At 40.6% G+C, this 25,302-nt stretch overlaps 1 protein-coding gene across 6 annotated transcripts in view; it reads right to left on the reverse strand.

Annotated features, from left to right (window-relative positions):
* Nucleotides 1-25,302, reverse strand: part of ADAMTS9 (ADAM metallopeptidase with thrombospondin type 1 motif 9) — a 223,530-nt gene that overhangs the window by 141,237 nt on the left and 56,991 nt on the right. For all 6 annotated transcript variants that reach the window (XR_014250528.1, XR_014250529.1, XM_082412046.1 and 3 more), the window contains 9 exons: nucleotides 23,664-23,781; nucleotides 23,319-23,414; nucleotides 15,242-15,408; nucleotides 15,020-15,149; nucleotides 14,321-14,447; nucleotides 9,425-9,635; nucleotides 8,782-8,946; nucleotides 6,800-6,964; nucleotides 2,526-2,645 (listed from right to left, as the gene is read on the reverse strand). Coding sequence is in view for 4 of the 6 variants with exons in the window: in XM_082412046.1 (XP_082268172.1) it covers nucleotides 2,526-2,645; nucleotides 6,800-6,964; nucleotides 8,782-8,946; nucleotides 9,425-9,635; nucleotides 14,321-14,447; nucleotides 15,020-15,149; nucleotides 15,242-15,408; nucleotides 23,319-23,414; nucleotides 23,664-23,781 (1,299 nt within the window). In the remaining 2 variants the exon portion in view is untranslated. The remainder of the gene's footprint in view (nucleotides 1-2,525; nucleotides 2,646-6,799; nucleotides 6,965-8,781; nucleotides 8,947-9,424; nucleotides 9,636-14,320; nucleotides 14,448-15,019; nucleotides 15,150-15,241; nucleotides 15,409-23,318; nucleotides 23,415-23,663; nucleotides 23,782-25,302) is intronic.

Consider the following 25,302-nt stretch of genomic DNA (forward strand, 5'->3'; position numbering starts at 1 on the left):
TCTGGGTGATTTGGGGCAAGTCACGTGACATCTCTCAGCCCCCAAGTACAAATTCAACTGTGAAATGGGATATAATCTGAGTCCCTTTGTGAGTGCCTTAATACAAAACCACATTTATTTACCTGTTTGTGTGAAGAAGATATTGTAAAATGACACACAGTTTAGGAAAGAGCAGCATATCCTTTTAAAATTATTAACTGTAAATTTTTTGAAACATTCTGCAGGCCAATTTCTGTTCCTACATTTCAATTCACTTCCTAATCAGATTTTGCTAACCATGAACTTGCTTTCCGAGTGTACCCGCAGATAGCTCCTGAGGCCCCAAAGAAGGTCAACTCTAGATACAAGAGGTGTATTCAATATCACAAAGCCTAGAATTTATATCACACCCCTCAATCACTCAGAGGCAATTCCTATGATGGACTGAGGTTATCCATGCGTAGGTAATATTCCCAGATTTCCAAATGGGAAATCGGAAGTACACACTTGTTCACAATCATTCCCAGCCTCAGTGGTTATCAAATGTTCTTGGATTAAATACATACCCATTAAATGCCCAGGATGCCCTGGGCACAGTGCAAAGTGCTGGAGGCTCAGTGCTGAAGTGGCTTTAGGAAGCTTACCAACTGAACAGGAAATTCTGTTATTTGGTTCAGACCTTGCCTATTCCTCTGCCTGGGCTCCAAAGAATGGCACTGGGGACTTGTCGCACAGTGAAAAATTTATTCACATGCTGCAGCTGCAGAAGCTGCCCTATAGTCAGTCCATGGATATTACTGAATAACTTAGAAACGTATGTTGCGAATCTCTAAGGGAGTCGCTAAGACCTTACTTTCTGTGTGTTTAGATGTCGCAGCTAATTCCCAGGCATTTATCATGCAGTGGGTTGGAACGTTTCAATAAAAAAAATAAAGATGACACAAGTCACAGCGGTGTTTGGTTAACTGATCAGCAATGACAGCATGAACAACACTGCCATATTCATTTCCTTTTTTGAGACTCTGCATCCATCAACAACACATGTTGCCAAGTAGCGGACTGAGGGCACTCAGAGCTGAGGCAGTACAGTGGCCAGATGGGGCCTCAGAGCATAACTTCTGGGTGTAGTCTGGGTTCAAATCCTATCTTCCGCAATTAGCAAAGCTGGTCTGCAAACCCAAGTCTTCTCTTTACATATTCTCCTTACACAAATGATGCCAAAATCAAGGTCCACATGGAATAGCGTGCTGGTGAATGATTACCAACTAGCTCTCTCGAGAAACAAGGCGTGCTTATGTGTGTGTATAGATATGTATGTGTATATACATATATACATACACACATATTACATGCACCTATGCATGTATATATATGCTGGTTTATTATAAGTTTTTCTGATATAAAGAACGTGTAGCATAAAATTTACAAATAACAATAAAATATACAATTCTTTATTTTAAATTTCATAGAGTCAATTGATTCTCACAGAATACTTTTGTTGTTTTTGCTGAACTCTTGAATCTGTGGCTGAACGATGGTTGTCGTTGCTGGACAAGTGTAGTTCTGACATGAATGTCAGTTGATATTTTGTTTACATTTAAGAGTAGCGTGAAAGAGAAACAATGAAGATGTATGTCAGAACTTCACTCATTCACCCAATGACATGAACAATTTCTTTGCTGAACCAGAAAATCATTTTCAAATACCAGAAAAATACTTTATTTTTTTATGCTATTTACAACATAACAGCTGCAGACACAAGACTTTTAAAAGTTTAGTCTGCATTATTAACATTTGTTCCCTCACTTTTTTGAGTCTAAACAATCAATACAACAATCAATTAAACTCTGAATTACAGCATCTACTGATTTCTGTGGTGTAAGTACTCTCACCATGGTCAATTTCAAGCTACCAACTTGATATCCATGAACACAGAGTTAAAAAGGGATGTGCAGTAGCTCACCACTATACAGTATTTCCACCATGCAAATACATACAAATGTAATGTAAATCAGAGTAAGCTACAGGAAAATAATTAGAAAGGGAAAAGTGAGTATTTCTCAACTTAATTTTTAATATCATCTATTTATTTATAGGTTTTTATTTTCAATTTTTATTAATGGGTGAATTTAACAACCAGCTTGCAAAATTTCTAAAAATTTACCAACCATCACTTGTGAGCTGGAACAAGCCAGCTCCAGCACATGCAGCCTGAACATATGATACTATTTGCCAAACCCTACACTGAAATCATTAAAAAAATCTGAGTTCAAGAAAACCAGCCCGAAGAGTCAACCTTTGCCACCCAATAAGAATCAGAATCAAGCCTACATACAATTCCAATAAGCAGAGAAGAACAAAACTGGTACACCAAAATATTAGATCCGGAATGTAACAAATAAGTAAATCCAGAACAATTTAGATAGTCTACTGTTTCCTCTACCTACATACTTAATTATGAAAGGACTTCAGTTTTGAATGAGCTCCTGGGAAGTTTTGGCATCAGGGCCCAAAGCCAATAACTGATTTGGACCAAGGAAACTTACCTGGGTATCAGTTGGTCTAGTTGCTGCATTGCAGTCATTGTCGTCCACCACTGACATGTATGTCCCAATGATGCATTTCACTGCTCTTAGCTGGTATCCCTGTCCACAAGTGACACTGCACTGGGGGAAAGAAAGAAAACAGAAAGTATATACAATCTAGCCAATGTTCTCTTTCCCTAACTTTACCTATAACATTCTACAAGAGAAAAAATATTTCCATCATAGTGGGCCAGAGGGCTGGCACTCAAAGATATTAGGTAAAAGCAGGTAATCCTACTCTGTACAAATTATACTGATCGATTATCAAGATATTACATGGCATTATTTCTGCCTCCCATTGGAATTATGTTTGTAGGAGTTCAGTTCCTCGACTGGGAACCCCTGGAAGGAGGGGAGTACATTTCAATCATTTTTACATCTTTCACACTATACCTAGCAGAATGCTGTGGCTAAAATAGATACTTTATACAGTTCTTATCTGACTTCTGGAAAAATTTCCTAAAGCAATTATCAGAGTTTGCATGAATATTTTTGTATAAGAATGGTCTTTGGGGGGCTTCCCTGGTGGCGCAGTGGTTGAGAGTCTGCCTGCCGGTGCGGGGGGCGCGGGTTTGAGCCCTGGTCTGGGAGGATCCCACGTGCCGCGGAGCGACCGGGCCCGTGGTCCGCGACTGCTGGGCCTGCGTGTCTGGAGCCCGTGCTCCGCGACGGGAGGGGCCGCAGCGGTGGGAGGCCCGCGCACCGCGATGGGGAGTGGCCCGCACTTGCCGCAACTGGAGGGGGCCCTCGCGCAGAGGCGAGGACCCAACACAGCCATAAATAAATAAATAAATTTATTAAAAAAAAAAAAAAAGAATGGTCTTTGCAATATTATTTATAAAAGGCAAAATATTAGAAACCACTTAACTAGGCAAGAACCAAAAGTCAATTAAATGCACCATGGCAAACAGATCATAAGGAAAATGTAGCCACTAAGCCTAATTGTTAGATTTAAAAAGCATCTAAAAAACAATAAGTAGAGGGAGTGAGGTCATGGAAATGGCAGTTCAGGAAGCTCCAAGAGTCGATCCCTCCACTGAAGCAACTATTAAGCTGGCAAAAAATGGCAGAATCTTTTTTTTTTTTTTTTTAAACTCTGGAAGCTAATCAAACACTTAAAGCAACTAGGTGAGTGCTTACTGCCAAATTTCAGTAGCAAAGTGTTGAGACATTTTTGCTTATTGCCCCCCTGCCATATTACACATTCCTCTCAAATGCACATGGAATATTCTCCAGTACAGACCATATATTAGGCCACAAAACAAGTCTCAATAAATTTTAAAACCCTGAAATCCCACAAAGTATCATCTCTGGACACAATGGAGTGAAGTTAGAAAGAAATAACAGGAGGAAAACTGAAAGATTCACACATATGTGCAAATAAAACAACAGAGTCTTAAATAACCAGTGGATCAAAGAGGAAATCACAAAGTTAATTAGAAAGTACTTTCAGGGCTTCCCTGGTGGCGCAGTGGTTGAGAATCCACCTGCCAATGCAGGGCACACGGGTTCAAGCCCTGGTCCGGGAAGATCCCACGTGCCGCGGAGCAGCTAAGCCCGTGTGCCACAACTGCTGAGCCTGCACTCTGGAGCCCGCGAGCCACAACTGCTAAGCCCGCGTGCTACAACTGCTGAAGCCCGTGCGCCTAGAGCCCGTGCTCCACAGGAGAAGCCACCGCAACGAGAAGCCTGCACACCGCAACGAAGAGTGGCTCCCGCTCGCCTCAACTAGAGAGAGCCCGCGCGCAGCAACAAAGACCCAATGCAGCCCAAAAATAAATAAACAAATATTTAAAAAAAAAAAAAAAAAGAAAGTACTTTCAGATGAATGTAATCAAAAATAAAACATAAAATTTATGTTTTAATAAATATAAAGATGCAGCAAAAGCAGTGCTCAGAGGGAAATTTGTCTGTAAACATGTATATTATTAAAAAAAAAAAAGATCTCAAATCAATAACCTAACTTTACACCTTAAGGAACTAGAAAAAGAACAAACTAAACTCAAAACTAGCAGAAGGGAAAAAAAAAAAAGACTAGAATAGAAAAACAACAGAATCAACAAAACCAGAAGTTGGCTCTTTAAAAAGATCAACAAAATTTATAAATCTTTACCTAGACTGACTAAAAAGAGAGAAGACGCAAACAACTAAAATCAGAAATGAAAGCAAGAGCACTGCTGCTGACTCTACAGCAATAAAAAAGGAAAATGAAAGTACGGTGAACAATTATATGCCAACATGTTAGACAATCTAGATGAAACACACAAATTTCCAAACACACACTAATTACCCAGAAACACAAAAATCACAAAACCTGACTTAAAAAGAAACAGAAAATTTGAACAGACCTATAAGAAGTAAAAAGATTGACCCAGTAATCAAAGACCTCTTAATAAAGAAAAGTCCAGGACCAGATGGCTTCACTGGTGAATTCTACCAAACATTTATAGAAGAATTAAGTACTATTCACAATAGCCAAAAGGTGCAAACGACACAAATGTCTGTAGAGGAATAAATGGATAAACAAATTACGGTATATCCATACATGGAATATTATGCAACCATAAAAAGGAATGAGGTACATATGTGTGCTACACATGGATGAACCTTAAAAACATCACGCTATGTGAAAGAAGCTGGAGACACAAACAGTCACATATTGTATGATTCCATTTGTACAAAATACTTAGAATAAGTAAATCCATGGAGGTAGAAAGCAGATTGTTGGCTGCAGGGGTGAAGGGGAAATGGGGAGTAACTGCTTAGTGAGTATTTTGGGGTGACAAAAATGTTCTGGAACTAGATAGAGGTGGTGGTTGTATAACATTCTGAATGTACTAAATGCCACTGATTTGTTCACTTTAAAATGGTTAATTTTGTTTTGTGAGTTTTACTTCAATTAACAAAAAATTGATTAAATACAATCCTATTTTTAGTTTTTAAAACATAAGGAGACAATCATAAATGTATTAACTCTGCAGTGTAGAGCTAGGAGTGTGGTTTTCTTCTTTTTGCTAAATTACTTTTTGCAAAACTTCTCTTATGAACATGCGTTATTCTTCAGTATCTTAAGAAACAGTCTGTTGCCCTGAATTGCATGTTCAGTCAAAGGAAGGACAAATTTCTGGCTAGGACTGACCTGGTATAAACACACATAAAAAAATAGGCCTTTTAGTTCTAAAAGATGTTATATTCAAATCTGAACAGTGGCCCTGAGCTGTGCTCTCCTCCTGTTATTATTTACAAGAGCTAGCAGATATAGACAAAAAGGAGGCAAGATCTGGGGCATGAGTGGACTCCCCCTGTTTAATGAGCGTGATCAAACATGATCAACCATTCTGACCAAGGATGCTGTGTAATGGAGAGGAAGAGTGCCAATGTGAACGGTAGAAATTGTAAGGGTGTAGTAATAAAGCTGCTCTCATTTACTGCACCAATGTTGGAAATGAAGACGTAAGCTAGGGAAGAGGCTGTGGCTGGATAGGGTGGAGGGAGAGTCATTCTTAAAGAGATTACACAAGTGACAGCAAGCAGCTGCTTTGCTTCTCTTGGGAATGTGGAGTGCTACTTAAATAGTACCCGGAATGCTTTTGCTTCTATATTAGGAAAGACTTAATTCCAAGAGTAGTGGCTTCTTAAATGCAAGCCCAAGGGAGACTTTCACTCTCTCCTTTAAGAACAGTTCAAATGACTGTGAAACCTACACTGGGGGCTTGGAAAAGATTCTTTCAAAGAGAGATGATTCCTGTAACCTTTGATCTAATTAATTCTGTTTGAAAAGTCTGAATAATTTATGAGAGGTGAACATAGGAATCATGACACTGGGAGCCAAAACATCCCTTCCAAATCCCAGTCCAGACCCTCCTGCCAAAGACACTGGCGTTGGATCACATTCTGTAACAGACCCACAGCTGCACGCTAGTAGATAACATCAGCCAGGCACGAGATCTGTTGTGAATTTGTTCAAATTCGTGTGTGCTCAAGCTACAGTTTTAACCCAAGGGCGAAGACACGCACGTGGGTCTGGAAAAGGAATAATCAGCTCCAGGAGGCCAAGCGGCAACCCTCAGAAGTGGGGCAAAATGGTTGCAGAGTTTCCATCACTTGGCGCCACGGAGGTGCAGTGCGTGCCACATGCCATAGTGGTTAAATCCATGCCGCTGGAATGTCCCTCTGCAGGCCCGCTCCAGATAAGAAGGAAAGAATGTAGTTAAGAACTTTATCATTCAAAATACCTGTCCCCAGGGACCTGCCTGCCAGGACGCACATTCTGGCTGCTGACAGGTCTGCATGGAGGCTGGCTTGGTCTCAGGGTCACAGATTCTATCGTTTAATCGATCTTCGCCAAACTGACACCAGACCTGGCGGTGCTTATGCCCTTTTCCGCAGGTGACCAAGCACTGTAATAAAAGGAACAGCCAGTCAGGGTCATTTCTGAACAATGTACTGTGGTTCCCGGGGATTAGTCATTGATTAACAGGACCAGGTGTGCTCTTTTCCCACAGCAATTCCTCTCAGTCGTTGCAATTTGTAAATACATCAAGGTTCATGCTTTTCACGCGTTCACTCATTCGTTCATTCATTCTGTATTTACCCAGGCTCTGGGCCAGTTTCAAGCACATAATAAACTTAACACAGCATCATGCTCTGAAATCCTGAAAAACAGCATTCATGGTTTGGTAGCATAAGAGTTAAGGGTGGGGAATTTACGAGTCAGACTAACCTAGTTTTTAATCCTAATACTGATTTTTAATCAGCTGTGGATACTAAGTGATCTCCCTGTACTTCAATTTTCTAATCTGTACAATGGGGAATACAATAATGCCTACTGCCAGGAATTGTGAAAACTAAGTAAGAAAAATCCAAGTGAAGTACTTAGCACATGTTCATTCAATGAGTCTTAAATATAATCTAAATAAATAAATAAATAAATAAATATAATCATCATTATTACCTACTTTCATTGTAGAAAACTTGAGAAATACAGAAAGACATAAAAGAGAAAACTATAACGATCCTCAAATCTCACTACCTACCTAGGGATAATTATTATTAAAATTTTGCTGTTTTCTTCCCAGTCTTTTTAGCTATGGAATGTTGGATCATACTGAATATATACTTTGATATCTCCCACTTCCATTTCATTAAGTATTTTTGCAAAGGTTTGTTACTTAATTTGAGATGATACTTTAGCTGGTATTAGCTATCTAAGTAGAACTTAAACCCAATACCTTCTTTCATCTTTTTTTTTTTTTTTAACTAAATACTAGAATTGAAGCTAAGGCCACTTAGTTAACATAGAACATAAGAACTAGGTTTGTTGTTAATTTGTCCAGGAGTCAGACACTGTTAATCACATGCACTGTTACTTGTCTGCCATTTCAGAGGCGTTAATAGTATTCTTTTACGACTCAGATGTTATTTAATGTTGAAAGTAAACAGTTAATACTGCACTTGCACGGATGAGATAAGGGAATGGATGCGGAAGCTGTAGCAGGGAAATACCTCTTTCCCCACATCCCTGACTTGGCCCATAAATAAGGCAATTTCTGTTCCCCTGCCACTTGCTCCCCTGAAGAAAGGTGGAGGGGGGCGCTTGCTCGGTGAGAATCTCACCAGGAAATACTGACACTGTCTATAAAAGCGAGTTGCTGTCCTCGGGCCACCTATGCTACACAATGGAGTGGTTAGCCTTACGCTTCATCGGGTAAGGGACAAGCAAAGCATAAATCTGGAATGCTCAGCCTGCTCTTTTCTCTTTTTCCCAAGTTTTCCACTAGCAACTAGATGGGTAATCAAATAGGTCACTCACTGGGGTCTAATTCTCTTATTTCAAAAATAAGAAATCAGGGAATCTTATTTTTGACTTCAGATCGAAGCCAATGCAGCTTTATAATTAATAAAGAAAGCCCTGATTTCCTTTATAGCAACTTAGCCAGGGCTCAAAGAGGAGGGAAGGTGAGGAGCTGGAGCTTCAAAAATCACCAACAGAAGCTACTATGGCGGGTGATCCAGATAAACCCACTGTGACTCTGAGGTCACCAGTGGACCAGTCATGTCCAGTGAGACAGTCATGGGGCAGGTGGAAGACTGGAGTTGTTTCCTCAAGAGGAGGTGGGAGAAAGGTGCAGCTGGTCTAGCCTTGAACTGACCTGGGGGAGACTCAGAATTGAGTATCGGAGATGACCTGGGGGAAATAACAGCCTTCACATCTCACCTCTGACCAGTCTCCTGATTTCCACTGTGGACAAGGGAACTCGTTGCACTTCTGAATGGTGACTTTCTCTTGATGCGTGCATTTGCTATCATCAAGTACATCATTACGGGTGTTGACACAAATAGCCCTTCTCCTCTGGGTTCCACCATCACAGCTTTTAGAACACTGAAAGGACAAAAAAATGAAATAAAATTATTGCTGAGTTTCTCATCAAGCATGCTCAAGATACTGGCTAGGCTGGCTTGTCTCTTCCAGTCCTTAAGAAACAAACAACCAACAGAGCCTGGTCAATTCTAGTTGTTATTTTAGGGGTATCTGTTCATGTTATCAATTTATTTACCAGGTTTATACCGAAGTCAATATTAGCAAACTGGCAAAGGAAAACAAAATTGGACATAGCTTGTGGGATACGAAAAAAGTGTTCTGTTGAGTTGTTCCATCACTTCCAATTTTCCACATGCCATGCCCACATCAGACATTACAAATCAATCATGGTACTCTTCTGCAGTTTTAATGGGGGCAGCCATTATAAATCAATCATGGTACTCTAAATGGGATTTCTCAATGCAGCTCTGCAAGAAGCCATCATCAGCTAATCAGACTTACTCCAAGAAGAAGACCCTCTGAGTGAGAACCAACTTACTTCAGTCCAAGCAGAATAGCGCCAGCCACCCGTGTTACATTCTCCTGAGCATTTTTCCCGGTTGCTTGGTTTGGGGTGACTGCTGCAAAAACTGTCATCAACCTTCTCGGTCTTCCCATCTAGCCTGCTGTATTTGGCACAGTAGATGTCTAGTGTGCGGTAACCCAAGCCACACTGGGCACTACATTCACTCCTGCTGGCCACGTGCCACCTATGCACAAACAACAGGGAGAAACCAACATTTCTATTAAATATATTTGTCTTATCGAGACTCGACTGGTGGAAGAGTTGAGCTCTGTTTTCTTCCTTAACTCAAATACCATGAAACCCAAAGCCACAGTCAGTTACTGAAATCCAATTTAAAACCAGCATTTCCATGTATTTTTCATGGCTGCCAATGTACACGTAAGTCACAGAGTGACAGTCAGTGGTTCTATGTTTGTGAAGATTCTCCCCCGATACAGTCAATATGAAATTCAAGCAACCAAAAAGAAAAAAAAAACCACTGGAATTCAGCAGAGCAAAAAAAGCAATTTTATATTTAAAAGGTTCATGCAACCTAGCCTTTCATTTGTCAAGGAGGCTGCTTTAACAGGGAGCCATTGTTGGAAACCCTCCCTAGGAAACCTCCTTTATGTGGGCCTGTGCTGGAAAATGCTCAGTGAACATCCTGTGAATTAATAAAGGAATGGATAATTTGGACTGTAATTGTGAATTTCAAGTATGCTAAACTGTGTACATTATTTTCTGTGAATAAAGACTATAAGTTGCTTGAAGCCATGTACCATAGTCTATATAACTCAATTACAATTTTTTTTTTTGGCTGTTTAGCGTCTTAGGGCACATGGGATCTTTGTTGTGGCACCCGGGATCTTTCGTTGTGGCACATGGGCTTCAGAGTGGGCGGGCTCAGTAGTTGCGGCACGTGGGCTTAGTTGCCCAGCGGCATGTGGGATCTTAGTTCTCTGACCAGGGATTGAACCCAAGTCCCCTGCATTGGAAGGCGGATTCTTAACCACTGGACCACCAGGGAAGTCCCACAATTTTTTTTTTAAAGACTAATTTTTTTTAGAGCAGTTTTAGGTCCACGACAAAACTGAGAGGAAGGTACAGGGATTTCCCACATACCCCTGCCCCCACATACACAGAGCCTCCCCATCATCAGCACTCCCCACCAGAGTGGGACATATGTTACAACTGATGAACCTGTTGCCACATCATTACCAACTACAGTCTATAGTTTACATTAGGGTTCACTCTTGATGTTATATATTCTATGGGTTTAGACGTATGCTTAGTGAATATATATCCACCATTACAGTATCACACAGACGTAAAAATCCTCTGTGCTCCACCTATTCATCCCTTCCAGTCCCACGATTATTCACTTTTAAAAGTAGATTTGAATCTACAAATTTCTGTCAACTTTATATCCCTAGTACCTATAAGACTTCTATGGCGCACAGTAGGTGTTCAGTATGTACTGATAAATCAAGTGGTTCTTTTAATGCTCCAGCAACGGAGCCAGAGCTTAAAAAAGAAAAAAAAAAAAGCTTAAAATGAATAGAACAGTTTAAAAAATGAGCTTGAAACGTGTTTCGTTGATCAAACTTAGCAATCCCAAAAGGATGATTTCTTTATAATCTTCATTTGAATTTGCTCTTGATCGTTAATTCTCTCCCGCTCATAAACTCCGTGATTTGCCAAATACCAATGCCCTAAGAGTTCTCCCTTCTACCCTCAGGAAGACAAGAGGAGCACTGGACACACGCTTATCTTGGAATTTCTCACAAATGCTCAAAAGTAGGTCAGAGTTGACCCACTCCTACATTTGGCATGTAAAGTGGGCTACTGAGATTTTCCATGAGAGTGACATAGTATTTGGAGGATTTATTTCTAACCGGAACATGTTACATGGGGATTGTAAAACAGTGCTTTATCTCATCCTGTCAAAGTTTAATCTGGGCAAACTCTCACTTCCCTAAGGAAGTGAGGCAAAAAATGTGGACCAATTCAACAGAGGCATCTGGAACTTTCATCTGCCCTTTGATTCTCAGCTACCTTCTCTTTGCCTTCATCATCATTTCCTCGTGGAAGGGTTATTTTCCATCCTGGATAAGGGAGCCAGGAATCCTGCCCCCTACAAGAAAGCACACCAGCAGCTTGGGCTGGAAAAGCGTACCAGAGTTTCCCTGATATTCATACAATCCCCAGAACCCAGGCAGAGAACGTGGCGGAGTCTGTGGAAAGGTCACAGCACTGCTTTAGGAAAGTTCTCAAAATGCTATCACTTACTTCACTTATCATCACACTGGAAAGTCATCTCACCTTCAGTGTTCTGAATTCATTCATTCATGTCATGTGACAACTGTAATGTGTTACTATATTGCAGAAAAGCAAAGTGTTTGTTAATAAGTGGAAACAGAAAAAAATGTATGTCTCCGTGGGTGTGTGGGGCATTGTGGCATTAAATAATTTGGGGAACTACTGATTTAAGCAAGTTCCTCTACTGCAGAACTTCTCAGGGCCTTCAGAATGTTAATCTGAATTACAAATCTTCACATAGTGGAGAAGACAGTCAGTAATACTTCTCACACATACTGGTTTGCCGTGGATCAGCCTGCTGAACTAGCATTCCATACAAATGTTTTGGGAAAAACTGTTTTAGAGTTTGAGCAACGAGTACTAATCTTCTCTCCAGTCTTTCAGTTTTGCAGAAAGATACTTGGCAATTATTGGTATAAATCATAAAAACAGCCACTGTCAAGTTGACTGAGAGAAGACAGACAGTAATGCCTTCTTTGGGCTCAGTTTCTGCATTTGCCTGTTTTTCAGTAAACATCTTTATTCTTCCAACAGTCTGTAAATGCCAGTAAAATATGAGCTTGAATGCTGACATATAAACACAATCTTCTAGGGACTTCCCTGGGGGTCCAGGGGTTAGAACTCTGCGCTCGCACTGCCGAGGGCCAGGGTTCAATCCCTGGTTGGGGAACTAAGATCCCACAAGCTGTGCAGTGCAATCAATCAATCAATAAGATCTTCTACTTAATTTCAGACATGAGCATGCACCCGTCTAGTTATGAGGCTTTAAAAACGAATCCTAAACTTTCCCTTTTTTTCTTTTCATTTCTAAATTCTCCCCCACAAGGTCTGTCACTCTACCATAGACACGTCTACCAAAAGGCATGGCTAAAATTCCTTCACTTTCTTTTCTTTAATCAGCCAGAGGTGCTATCATCACCCAAGCCTGTTCCCTCAGCTACTGTCCTCCTTTGGTATCAGCAGAGTTTAAGGTGTTTGTTTTTTTTTTTTCTTTTTTTACGTTAAGTATAAAAAAAACCAGGTGGCTTTCTCCAAATGGGGAATTTAGAATAGTACCTTTGATATACCTACTATATGAAATGCAAAGACTTTAAGATCTGACTTTATTTACCTAGTTATTGTGAAATGAGTTTTAATAAAAATCAGAATCAGAAAGTGCAAATACAAGCTCAACACTTATTAGCTAAGTGACTCCAGGCAGGACATTTAACCTCACAGAGGCTCAGCCTCCTTATCTGTGAAATGGGGGCAAGTAGGATCCATTTCATAGGGCTACTGGGAGGATTAAATGAGACAAGGCATGTGTAGCATTTAGCACACATGACAGGTACTCACAAAAAGTAGCTGCTGCTATTATTATTATTATTACCCTTGGTATTTTATTCTCTAACCAAGTTCTGAGTATCATGTAACTCCACGTAAACCATTAATACAAAGTGAAAAGAAATCCAGTTGAGATCTTCTTCATAATTCTAGATAAAAGTATCATGGATCCAAGGCTACCTTTCAATGCATTCGCTTTGTACAATTTGCTTAATTTTTGTTCTCCGTCAGAAAGCTTCCAATGCAGGAGAAACTCTGGAGAACATCCAATTCTCCAGCATCATCACCAACTAAATGGCGGCTTATTTTAGAATCTTACTGAAGTGAAAAATATTAGTTTCTCGAAGAAACAGTTCAAACATGATCTCCACCTCAACTTGGTGCTCCTTGCATAAACTTTAAACAGGGTTCTTCAAAAATCATTTTCTTTTATGGTCATGTTCTATTACTTGCGGTTCTTTGTACAAACCCGCCTTTCTTGGGATTATAAGAGCATGCTCAGTGCTGCAGACAGGTGTTCCACAATATCTGCATTGATCCTTTGAGACTCTACCAGCCCCAGTTGGATTCAGTCAGTGGGGAAGTGAAATCTAAGGGAATCCAAGTAGGGTAGGCAACAGACATGGAGCAGAAAACTCCTCAGAGTTATTCCTTTTCACCAAAAAAGAGAAATGGAAAAGCTTTATAATTCTCTACTCACTCACCATTTCTTGCCTCAGATTTCATACTTTTCTTAAATATAGAACTGTTTGCATATCTAGATATCTCTATATAAATTTTCTTCTAGTTCCCTCCATAACTCTACATTAGTGCATTGCAACTTTCATGTATGTAAATGTTCTCATACTGGGTGATAAACACTCTGGGTGGATACAGAGCATTACGGGCACCTTGATGGATGAGGTTACCTCTTTTCTGTTGCCTTTCAAAACAAACTTTTGCGTTTGACGGAACTCCCTCATAATAATACCTATGCAGTGAGTTGTGAGGGTCAAATGAGAACTTTTTTTGGCAAGTGCTATACTCTAGTAGTTGTTTCTAATTCTCAGGAGAAGAAGAAGAAATCTGCAGGTCTATGTCTTAGATAATCAGTTTCAGAGTGATGGAAAATTGGCTAAAGCTTATTTCACTGAAACGCAAGGAAGGGGGTCTAAAGACTAACAACCACACCTGCTTCTCACATGCAGAGACCTCCTACAAAACCCCCACAACTCAGTACTAAAGACCATAAGGAAACACTGGCCTCACCTCAGGTCGCAGTCTGTGCCGCAGGGTTCAGTAATGGGTGCTGGCTGGGGCAGCCGATCACATCTTTGATCAGAAACTGTAAGCTCATCAGATTCCCTGGTACAAACAGGTTTTCTTTTCCGCTCCCCTAAGCAAGGAGGAAAAAAATTATTCAGACAAAGTAGCCTATTCCATAAATTATTTAGACCAGGAACTGGCAAACATTTTCTGTAAAGGGTTAGACAGTCAATATATTTGGTTTTGTGGGCCACATGGCCTCTGTCGCAACTACTGAACTCTAGTTATAGGGCAAAAGCAGCCGCTTACAAATGTAAAAAATTGGTGTGGCCATGTTTCAATAAAACTTTATTTATAAAAGCAGGAAGTGGGCTGGATTCGGCCCACGGGCTGTAGTTTGACAACTCATACTGTAGACAAAAGGAAACAAGATAAATCACATAATACGACTACTAAATCTATGTCTCTGGAAAATCAGTTTGGCAGAGCTGATTTTGCTTGGCTTCACACATAATGAGGAAACCTAGCATATCCTGAATCCCTTAAACAGCTCAACTTGCCAGCCCAAAGTGACCAGATAGATGCAGAGAAAGATTAGAAAATGCATGCAGATCGAAAGGTTTATAGATTGCATGTATTTGGCTGCTTCCAAAAAAATAAAGAACACCTTGAATCCCCCAAACTCAACCTAAAAGTACATACCTTGGCAGGGTCTGCTGCATGCCTGCCAGGGTCCATGACTGTTCCAGTAAAACTGCTGCGGTTTGTCTTCAATTGGAATATTGAAAGAATAGCGCACATCAGGGTTGTATAACTTTCCCACGGACAACACCTGGGATGTGCAGACAAAATGGAGAGGATGTGTATGGGCCTGGTGATTCTCGGAGTTAGAAAATGGGCATGGGCTCATTGCCAAGTTTTTACCTGAAGCAAAAGTTCTTGTTCAATGCGATCTGTGGAGTTGATTCTTTCCACTACGTTGTCGGACCCGCTGTACTCTATCACGGCATTCCCAACCCGGATTTCCCTTTTGGACATGGTGACAACAAAGTCTCCATTTAGCAAGAATTCACCTTTACTGCTTGATAAAGCTAAAGATGAGAAAAGAGAATTCATTGATTTGCTGCCATTTGAAATAATACTTTGACAGGCAGAGAGCCTGAGTGTGACGAATGTAGACTTTTCAGCCAGACACGCACAGGCTCAAATCCGAACTTTGCCACTTGCCAACTATGTGGCCTTGGGACATCACTTTCCTCCTCTTGGTCTTGATCTCTTTATCTCTTAAGTGGAGATAAAACACCTCCCCTTCATGGTGTCCTTGCAAATTAGAAATATAATACAAGTGTGCTAATTAGCCTGGGGTTTGTGATACAAGCCCCGCAAACACAGGATTACAGATGGAAGCAATGAGCTGTGGGTTACCAGAGGAGAAGGGGCGGGGCGGGGGGCAAAAAGGGTAAAGGAGATCAACTGGATGGTGATGGATGGAGACTAAATTTTTCGTGGTGAGCAAGCTGTAGTATATACAGAAGCAGAAATATAATGCTGTACATGTGAAACTTATATAATGTTATAAACCAACATTACCCCAATTTAAAAAAAGAAAAAATGTTTTATGATTTAAAAATACATATTAATAAAATGAACACTTACAAAATTGGTTCCCACACAAATAACCCTTTCTACTTCATATGAGAATTAGCTGAACCTACTGAATCTTTGTTAGTTTTCTCTGTTTAGACAGATGTTGAAATGTAGAAATCCATAGTCAATACGATACTCAAGTATCACTTCCTTGGTGAGGCCCACTGAGGTATCCAGCCTCCAATATGGCCCCAACGATCCTTGCCTTTTGATAGTCACACCTTGTGTCGTTCCCTCCCACACTGAGTAGCACTGACGGTGTAATCACTAGGATACTGTGACTTCCAAGGCCAGGTCAAAGGCATTAGGGCTCCACCTTGCTCTTCCTTGAATCTCTGGCTTTGGGAGAGAAGTCAGCTGCCATGTTGTGAGGATACTCAAGCAGCCTCATTGAGAGGCGTCTTACAAAAAGCAGTGAAGAACCGAAGCCTACTGCCAATAGCATCTACGTGAGGCATCTGGTAAGTGGATCTGCTAGCCCCAGTCAAGCTTTCGGATAGGATCACAGCCCTAACTGAAGTCTTCACAGCCACTTTAGGAGAGACCTCAAGCCTGAAACACCCAGCTATGCTGCTCCCAGATTCCTGACACACAGAAACTGGGATATTGTATATACTTGTTGTTGTAAGCCGCTAGATCTTGAGATAATTTGTTACATGGTAAAACCTACCTGGATCATTGTTTTTAAAACTGCAAGCCCCTCCCATTGGCAGCACAGATTCCATACTTCCTATCCCATTTCCCACCTTAATTTTTCTCCATATCACTTTGTTTATGCTCTCTCTCCCCAAACAGGAATGTAAGCAAGGATTTTTGGACTGTTTTATTCATAGCTATATCTCAGCTTCTGAAAGAACACATGGTAGATGCTCAAAAATAGTTTTTTGGGGGAAGAATGAATGAATCTACTGTGAATCTTGCAAAAGATGAAACAATCAGTGAAGCTGAACAAGTAATGTTGGAGAACAGCTCGAGTCAAGTGCCAAAACACTGGCCAACTGAGAACATGACAGAGTTAGACCAGTTAGACATTTAAGAAAAGGAAATAAAAATGGACAAAGAAGATGAGATGACAGCTGCTTCAGAAGGAATAATTTACTTATCCAAGTGTCAAGAGAGACTATTGGGAAAGTGGATAAAAACCTCAGGAAGCTTTTTAAAAAATGACTCATTTTCAGATTTTACTGTCAAATTCAAACTTTAAGCAAAGAATGTACCACTCTATCACATGACTTGACTGGAAAACTTAGGGAAAAGTATTTATTAATTGCTTATTCTCCATTCTAAAAACATGGGCATGATTAAAATCAAAATACAATTTTGTTGAATATAAGAAAAAATAAAATTTATTTTCATACTTTTTGATTAATTTCTCAAGATAAAAATCCCAATCATATCATGATCAAATCAAATCATATCCCAATCATATCTTCCCCCTAGTATTTACTATAAAAGTTTGGTTTTATTTTAAGTATCTTTTTTTTTTTTTCAGTACTACTGCTCTTTGAATAATGAATTCTTCCATGTTTTGAGCTTGACATGTAGCAGGTACTCAAGAAAGCAGAGCTATTAAACATTTGAGCCCTGAACAAAATACTAGAAAGAGGCCAGTTACCTTTTGTAAGCTGTGCACGATTAGCAAATCTTGGCAGCGAGGGATCCCTTGAAATGCACAGGCCATGTATTTAGGTGAATAAAAGGAATGTGGAAATTTAACCCAGGGTTGGCAAACAGGTGTCCTCCCAGACACAAATGTCAATCATTTGGTACTAGCCGTTCAAGAAACTACGCAGAACAGGATTCCTTGACAGCATCATGTCTCAGCATCATTAATGACATCTGTCTTGGTTGTGGGATGGGGAGGGGCCAAGTTATCTTAGGTGTCTTCCAGATCCTAACCTGTCCTTCACTGATGCAGGTGATGCACTGTCTTTCACCAGAAGTAGACCAGAAGCAATGCATATGCAGAAGAGGTTGAGAGGATTTAGGGGAAGTAGATATCGTACCCTTATGTGGAAATTAATGGAGGCTGCAATGAAGCTCTGAATATTCCCTGTGGCTCAGTAGCAGCAGTGCCCTTGTTTTCGAGGACATGGGAACCACACAGAGTTCACCCAGCTGGGCACTATACCGATGCAAGGACTACTCTTCGCAGGATCAGGAATTAATTGCATCCAATTTGATCCCTAAACCTGCGCTTCATCTACCAGAATTCCTACCCTTATAAGCCCCATCTTGGCCCTGAGGTAAAAGTAAGATGCCTTCATTTGAAATGGTTGGGAAGAAAAGTGGTGACACAGCAAAAAAAGCTTCTAAAAAGATAATCTTTTAAAACAGGCAATCCAAGATCTTGGCTTCTCCTTCTTGACCCGAAATCCTTTGATTGTCCCTCTACTACCAAAACTCCTTAGCGTCACCTTCCTGTATCTTTACAAATCTTGTCTTGACCTATTCTTCCAACCTCACCATTCACTCCCACCAATAAACCTCAACTCCCAGGCATGTTCATCCCCAGGTCAGCTATACATTCTTCTATATGGAGGTAGTAAAGTGAAGTGGTTAAAGGTACAGGGTCTGAGGTCAGACTTTAAAGGATTTTAACTCTTTTCCCATTTTCTGTTCATGTGACCTTGGGTAAGTTATTCAACCTCTCTAAGCCTCAGTTTCGTCCTCTGTATAATGGATTTCTTACAGAATTGTTACAAACATTAAACAGGATCGTGCATATAGGATTTGGTAGCTGGCAGGTCAAAATGCCTTCAAATGCATTGTCTCCTCATCACACTTTTATACTTGCTTAATTCATGGATAAGAAAAGCATGACTTAAACATTATTAAAATATTTTCTGAGGCCAGGTGACTTCTAATCATGGAAGAGTGTCTCCAGAGCCTGTTAACCACTAAAGTTTTCTAAGAAGAAGGTCAACAAATATCCATGAAATGAGTGAATGAATTCAGGCGTTCTTTATCTTACGTACAAATTGAAAGCAAATATGTTTAGTTACAGATTTTTAAAAATTTAAGTTATTTGTTCTGCTAGACTGCATGAGCCTCTTTAAGTAAAGCCAACATTTAAAAATGCACTTTTCTAAGCCTAAGAAAGATCCCAGCCCATAGTAGGTGCTCAGTCAATGATGTCGAAAGAACAAGTGATTGATGGAACCTGACATTTATGACAAGGAGAACAGAGAGCTTCCAGACAAATAACTGTTTCCCCGTCAGTGTAAACCTCTGACAACCTCATCTCCCCTGCAGCTCCTGCAGCGTGAGACCCACCAGCCATGCAAGATGTAGGAGTTTCAGTGGGTCACTGGTTGGAGACGGGGTTGTTTCTGTGGCACCTCAGGCCTCCTAAGGCTGCCTCCTAACGTGGGTCACTTACATGGCGGTGGCAGGATGTGCTGCCAGAAAAATCACCCAGTTCTTTCAAGTGAAGTCGCATGCTAGCTACTCAGCTTGATGTTTCACTAAAAGGGGGGAAATGAGATGTCACAAGGCCAGTTCTGTAAATTAAGCGATAATCCAGTTCTGGCTGTATTCAAAGAGCAATCATCTATCCTATGTTAATTCTGGGGCTCCTTTCCAATGTCTCCAGGCTTCCTCTCATGCTTATGCTGACCTGGGGGCATTTCACCCTTCACTGCATGCTCCTTATCCCATTAGATGGTGAGTAGGAAAGGAGATAGGAGTCATCAGGTGAAATGGAGTTCCTGCTTTATCTTGAACTGAATCGATTCCTGTCTTCCCACTGCCACCATTAATCAAGGGCTAAGTGTCCTGGAGACAAATAAGCACCATGGAAATGGCTCCTTTTTCTCCTAAAGAAACACGAACATGGTGGCACTGGGTGCAACTTGGCTTTAACCCAACAGGAGGGAGGGGTCTATGCTGAAAGGATGACCTTTGACATGGAGACTTTCTGCTTCGGTACCTTGTGAAACAAATAGTTTCCTGAAAACAACAGTCTACTGCCCAACCTCCCACTAATGCGATTAGGGAGCTAATTTCCTGGGTTGGTTTCCCCCCCATTTCACCCATCAGAGCTGGTTGCTACAAAGGCCCTCTCTCCTGGAAACTGCTCCTTCACCAACACATGCGAAAAGAGTATGGCTTGACTGACTTTGAAAAAAAAAAAGTGAGGTATACAGATGATGATCACTTAGCAATGAACAGCTGGGACTGGCCTCCAGCAGGACTCAACTGGGGGCTTTAAAATCTTCTTAGAGCATTTGCTGCGCCTTCCTTCAAGCCAAGAGTAAACATTTACACACGGCAGATTTGATGACAACATCATATTCCTCCTAACTTGTTAAGAAACCACTGTAAGGTTCAAAGGCTCTGAGGTCTTGACCTTCACGCTCGGTGAAGTGTGACTCGCCATCTTTGCCTGGACTTTTCATTTGCTTCCAGAGAGACGTTCTTTGGCCAACAGGTAACTTTCCCATAATATTCCATTAAAGAGCCATGACTACCTCAGACTGACTGTCCCAGATGACAAATCTTCTTTCATTTTGCTTTCATTCTTTACAAGGAGACTAAGAAACCTCTAGTGAGAAATAAAAGGATATCAGAAGGTTCTCCCCAATTCAGGCACCTGACCTGGTTGATGAAGTTGAATTGAACTGAGGCCACTGCTTGGAAGGAGATTCTTTTTCTAAGAAGGAGAAGAGCAGTGGAGAATCCTTCTCCTTTTTGATGAGAAGAAAGGAGCAGCTCAACATGGTGTTTGGCTCTCAGGAAATTAACCAATAAAGGAGGCTGCATGCAATGCTGCTGGATTTAATTAGGAAGTAGTAAGGCCACAGCAGTCACAGGCTCTAATTTATAATCCAGTCCACGAAGAAAAACGCTTGACCCATTGTGCACAGTGGTTGAAGGAGAAATGTGGGATTCCCCAAAAATAATTTGGATAGGGTCCTCAAGAACTTTGTTAACTGTTTTAAAAGGTACTACTCATTTGGATATTTAGGGTGAGGAAAAGCTGATGCAACCACTGAGAATTGATTCCAAGTAAGATTTTACAGTCTTTAAAGAAGGAATGATTCTGTATATTTCCATCATAATTCCATCCCCCCATTAAGCACATGGCAGGTACTCAGTAAGTGAAGACAGCATGAGCAATAGTTATTATTCAATAATTATTCAATAATTCAGCCATCATGTACTTAGTTCATATCATGTGAAGGCTTCACATTGGGAGCTAAAAATATAAAGACACAGCTTCCGACCCTAAAACACTAGTGGTCACATGAATAAATAAGGAACAAGTCTCAACTGAGTTGATGGTGACTGCATCCTTTTGGCTGCTCAGGTCAAAACCATGGAGTCATCCTTGACCCTTCTCTTTCTCTCATACACCATATTCAACCCATCCACTAATCATGATGGCTCTACCCTCAAAAGATATCCAGAATTTGACTGTGTACTGCCAATTCCACTGCTCCCACATGGGGACAAGCTGCCAGCACATCTCTCTTTGACTACTGCAATAACTTTCTAACCCATCTTTCTGTTTCTACCCTGTAACCTACCCACCGACCCCATCTATTCTCAACATAACAGCCAGGATACTCTTTTAAAAATATAAATATGATTATTTCATGTTTTTCGTTGGTTCAAAACCTCTAGTAGCTACCCTCGTCTTTCAGAGTTCAAGCCCTTTCAATGATTATATGGCCCTATATGATCTAGTCCTGATACCTGTTTAATCTCATCTGGGACTCTCCTCTGTGCTTACAAAGCTCCAGCCACACTGGCCTCCCTCTATCCTTGGAACAAACTAGACATATTCCTCTTTTAAGGATTTCACATTGGCTGTTCCCTCTGCCTGGAATGCTCTTCCCCTAGATAGCCACTGTCTCTCGCTACAATTCAAGCATTTCAACTCCACTGTTCCCGCCCACCCTCAGTATCCCAATTTCCTTTATGCTGCTCTGTTTTCTAATTTTACTTATTACCTTCTATTACCTGTTTATTGTCTATCTCCTTCCACTAAAAAGTTCTAAGAAGACAGAAATTTTTATTTATTTTTTAATGTTTTTGTTCTGTTTTGTTCATTGTGCCTAGAACAGGGCCTGGCACATATTAAATAAGTGGCTGGCTGAATGAATGATGAGACATTGCAGAAAATGCTACAACAGAGGCATGTGTAAATGTTATATTTAATTAGCACGCTTGGCTAAAGGATCATTGCTTATCTATAAACGATTTCATGCAGACATTCCAAGATATAGATACGGGTTCTAATTCAATCCAACAAATTCTCATTTCTAACTCAATATGGCCAGATGTTTGGACTAAGCCTCTGCAGAGGCTGTATTCAGATGCATGGAGTCCCTGCCTGGACATTATAAGAAAGTCCATTCATTTCTTTTAAAAACTGACTGCCCAGCAAGACTGCCCTGATTTCTTCTAGATCTGAGTGCAAGTCATGCTGCTTTTCAGAGCTAAGAAGAGTCTGGTTGTGCAAGGTGACTAGCTGAATCCCTTTCTGTCATTACCCCAGTCCCCATGTCCTTTTTTTAATGAAAAATAATTGGGTGAATTTCCTAATCACCTATGGAAGTTTACAGAATGATAATCTGAAGTGGGAATGGGCTGAGCAAACAGTTGAAAATGAACACAGGGTTGTTGGTGAGCTGTGGTTTGAAAATAGGAATAGGTATGAATTAATCATGCGCCTGGTCATGGTGAGAGAAAGATGAAGAAACTATGAAGTAACAAGATAGGCCATGTTAGCAATGACATAAGAAACATACTGCCAGTATAGAACCTTTTGGAATGACCGGGAATAATGAAATGTTGAATAAGTCCACCTGTGGTCTGCTATTGGTTAAGTCAACTAACACCTCTACTAAAACACTGGCATGTCAGTTACCCAAAGGACAGATTTTTTTTTTTTTAAAGACTCAAAAAGAGCAATGATTTTATGCTAAACTTACAAGGCAAATACTTTCAAAATTTGATTTGGGGATATATGGGGATATATGTATATGTATAGCTGATTCACTCTGTTATACAGCAGAAACTAACATACCATTATAAAGCAATTATACTCCAATAAAGATGTTAAAAAAAAAAAAGAAAAAAAATTCGATTTGGGGCCTATTTTCTAAGATCCAGAGTCAATTCCTTGATATTGACTACTATCACTACACAACTCTTAAATCAATAGGCTGAGGGTGTAATGTACAAGGGAGAAATAAAATAATGAGTTTCAAGATCAACTTCTTTCTTTTATGAAAATACATGACATCTGAAAGCTGTCCACCTGCTATAGGGGAAAGGAAGTAGCCTCTGCCAATGGCTCCAGAGAACCAGAATTCCTGCAAACGGCAGGGGGCACCCATCTCACCTAAGTAGTTGTCATCCTCTGATTTCCCTGAGAAACTGTGCTGCCGCACATCGATGTTGGTAGCACCAGCTGGAATTCGGACCACAATATTGTAACCTGAAAAGAATTGAGCAGAAATTGAGCATTCCACAGATTGGTTCATTTTCTCTAAGCATGGCGTAAAAGGTGGCAACAAAGGAGTACAATATAATTCTCACCATTAGGTGCCTTATAGCCAGATGGGTAATGTACCTTATCAAGACTGATTTTACACTTGACATGAATACTTTTACATATTACACGTGGTTAACAATGTTTACACTTTGACTATTTTCCTTCTCATGGTTCTTAGGAACAAATTCTTACCATAATGTACTGTATTAAATGTTCCTGCCACTGTTTTGCACGAAGAATTATCGCCACCACAAACCCCACATTTATCTCTCCGGGCTTTTGAGTTTAAAACATGATCGCATCCAGCTTGCTTTTAAAAAGAAAACAGTTGAAATACATGGTAAGTATTAGAGAGATTATAAAATGATAAGTAATGTGTTTCTTTGAATGAGGTGCATTCAAAATGACAAGAACTTTTAAGTCTCTTTAAACTTTCAAGGGTTGGGAACTCAAATTGTCTTTAGCCTTGCAGTGGGAAAATGTGGTCCTTGGACCAGCAGCCATGGGCATCCCCAATGATGTTGAGGATGCAGAATCTTTGGCCCCACCCAGATGTACTGAGTCAGAGTAGATTTTCCGGCATGCTAATAAGACCCTTAAGTGCTTCGTCTACAGATTAAAGTGAGAGAAGCACTAGTCTACAAGTAAGTAAAGTAAATGAGAAAAATAGCTCAGGAATGAAAAAAAAAAAAAGGTTGAGGACTGTATCCCATTAAAGAGCTCACAGCCCATCTTAAGGGAGCAGCCGCTGTCCACTGCAGGTTACTGCTGCCATGCAAAAATAGGAGCCCAGTGTTGACGTATCCCAATTTTTCAAAAGGGACTGGAAAATTTGATTTTATGTGAAATCCCCTATGTTTAAATACAGGCTATGAATGGAGGACAAAGCATGACTGCAGGCTGCCAGGCTGAGGCCTCAGGCTCTAAGCGGCCTCTGCAATTTCTTCACGTCTTAATGCAATGCAGCAGTGTAGATTGGGGTCTGAAAAGGACACCGGAAATCACCAGAAGACCAGGAGGACAGAGTTCACATCCTCAACTATTTTGTTCCTTCGAATGAACTAGTCTTTGAGGAGAAACTCAGTGTTTTGCTCTAGCGCATGGACTAAAAAGGAAGTCCGCACTGTAGCTGTGGGTCAGGAGGCGGGTGAAGCTCATAGGGGCTCTTCAATCAAATCCTATCAATGAGGAGCTCCAATGTGCCCTGGACTCCATGCAGGGACATCACCTCAGAGCCTGGCTGCGAGGGATGAGTTATGACTGGTGAGAGCAGGGAAATGGTGCCAAGCCCTCAAGAAATCAGTGCTCTGATGCTTTACCATCTGCCAGAAGGGTCTCGATTTCCCTCCCAAGAATAATTTGCCTGTATGTCTTTGGTAGAAGTTATCCTGCTTCAAATCAGAAATCTGAGTGAGGCCGGCTCTTCCTCATAACATCTTTTTGGAGCACAGCTATTCAATCTACAAAACTCACTGTCAGGAAGCTTTTGGGTTTAACCTTATGCACTGTGGTTATCGTAAAGAAGTGTGTATGTGTGTCAATTATAATAAATCTTCACAGGGAGCTTTTTTTCAGACTCCCACAGAGAGTGTCAGAAAAATCTAGGGCAGTGGTTCTCAAACTTTGGCATGCATCAGAATCAGGTGGTGCTGGGAGGGATAAATTAGGAGTTTGGGACTAACAGATACACACTGCTATATGGAAAAGAGATAACCAGCACGGACCTACTGTATAGCACAGGGAACTATACTCGATATTTTGTAATAACCTATAAGGGAAAGTAATCTGAAAAAGAACACACACACACACACACACACATGTAACTGCATCA

This window comes from Balaenoptera physalus (genome assembly GCF_965194825.1).
Source record: "Balaenoptera physalus genome assembly, chromosome: 11".
NCBI classification, from domain to species: domain Eukaryota; kingdom Metazoa; phylum Chordata; class Mammalia; order Artiodactyla; family Balaenopteridae; genus Balaenoptera; species Balaenoptera physalus.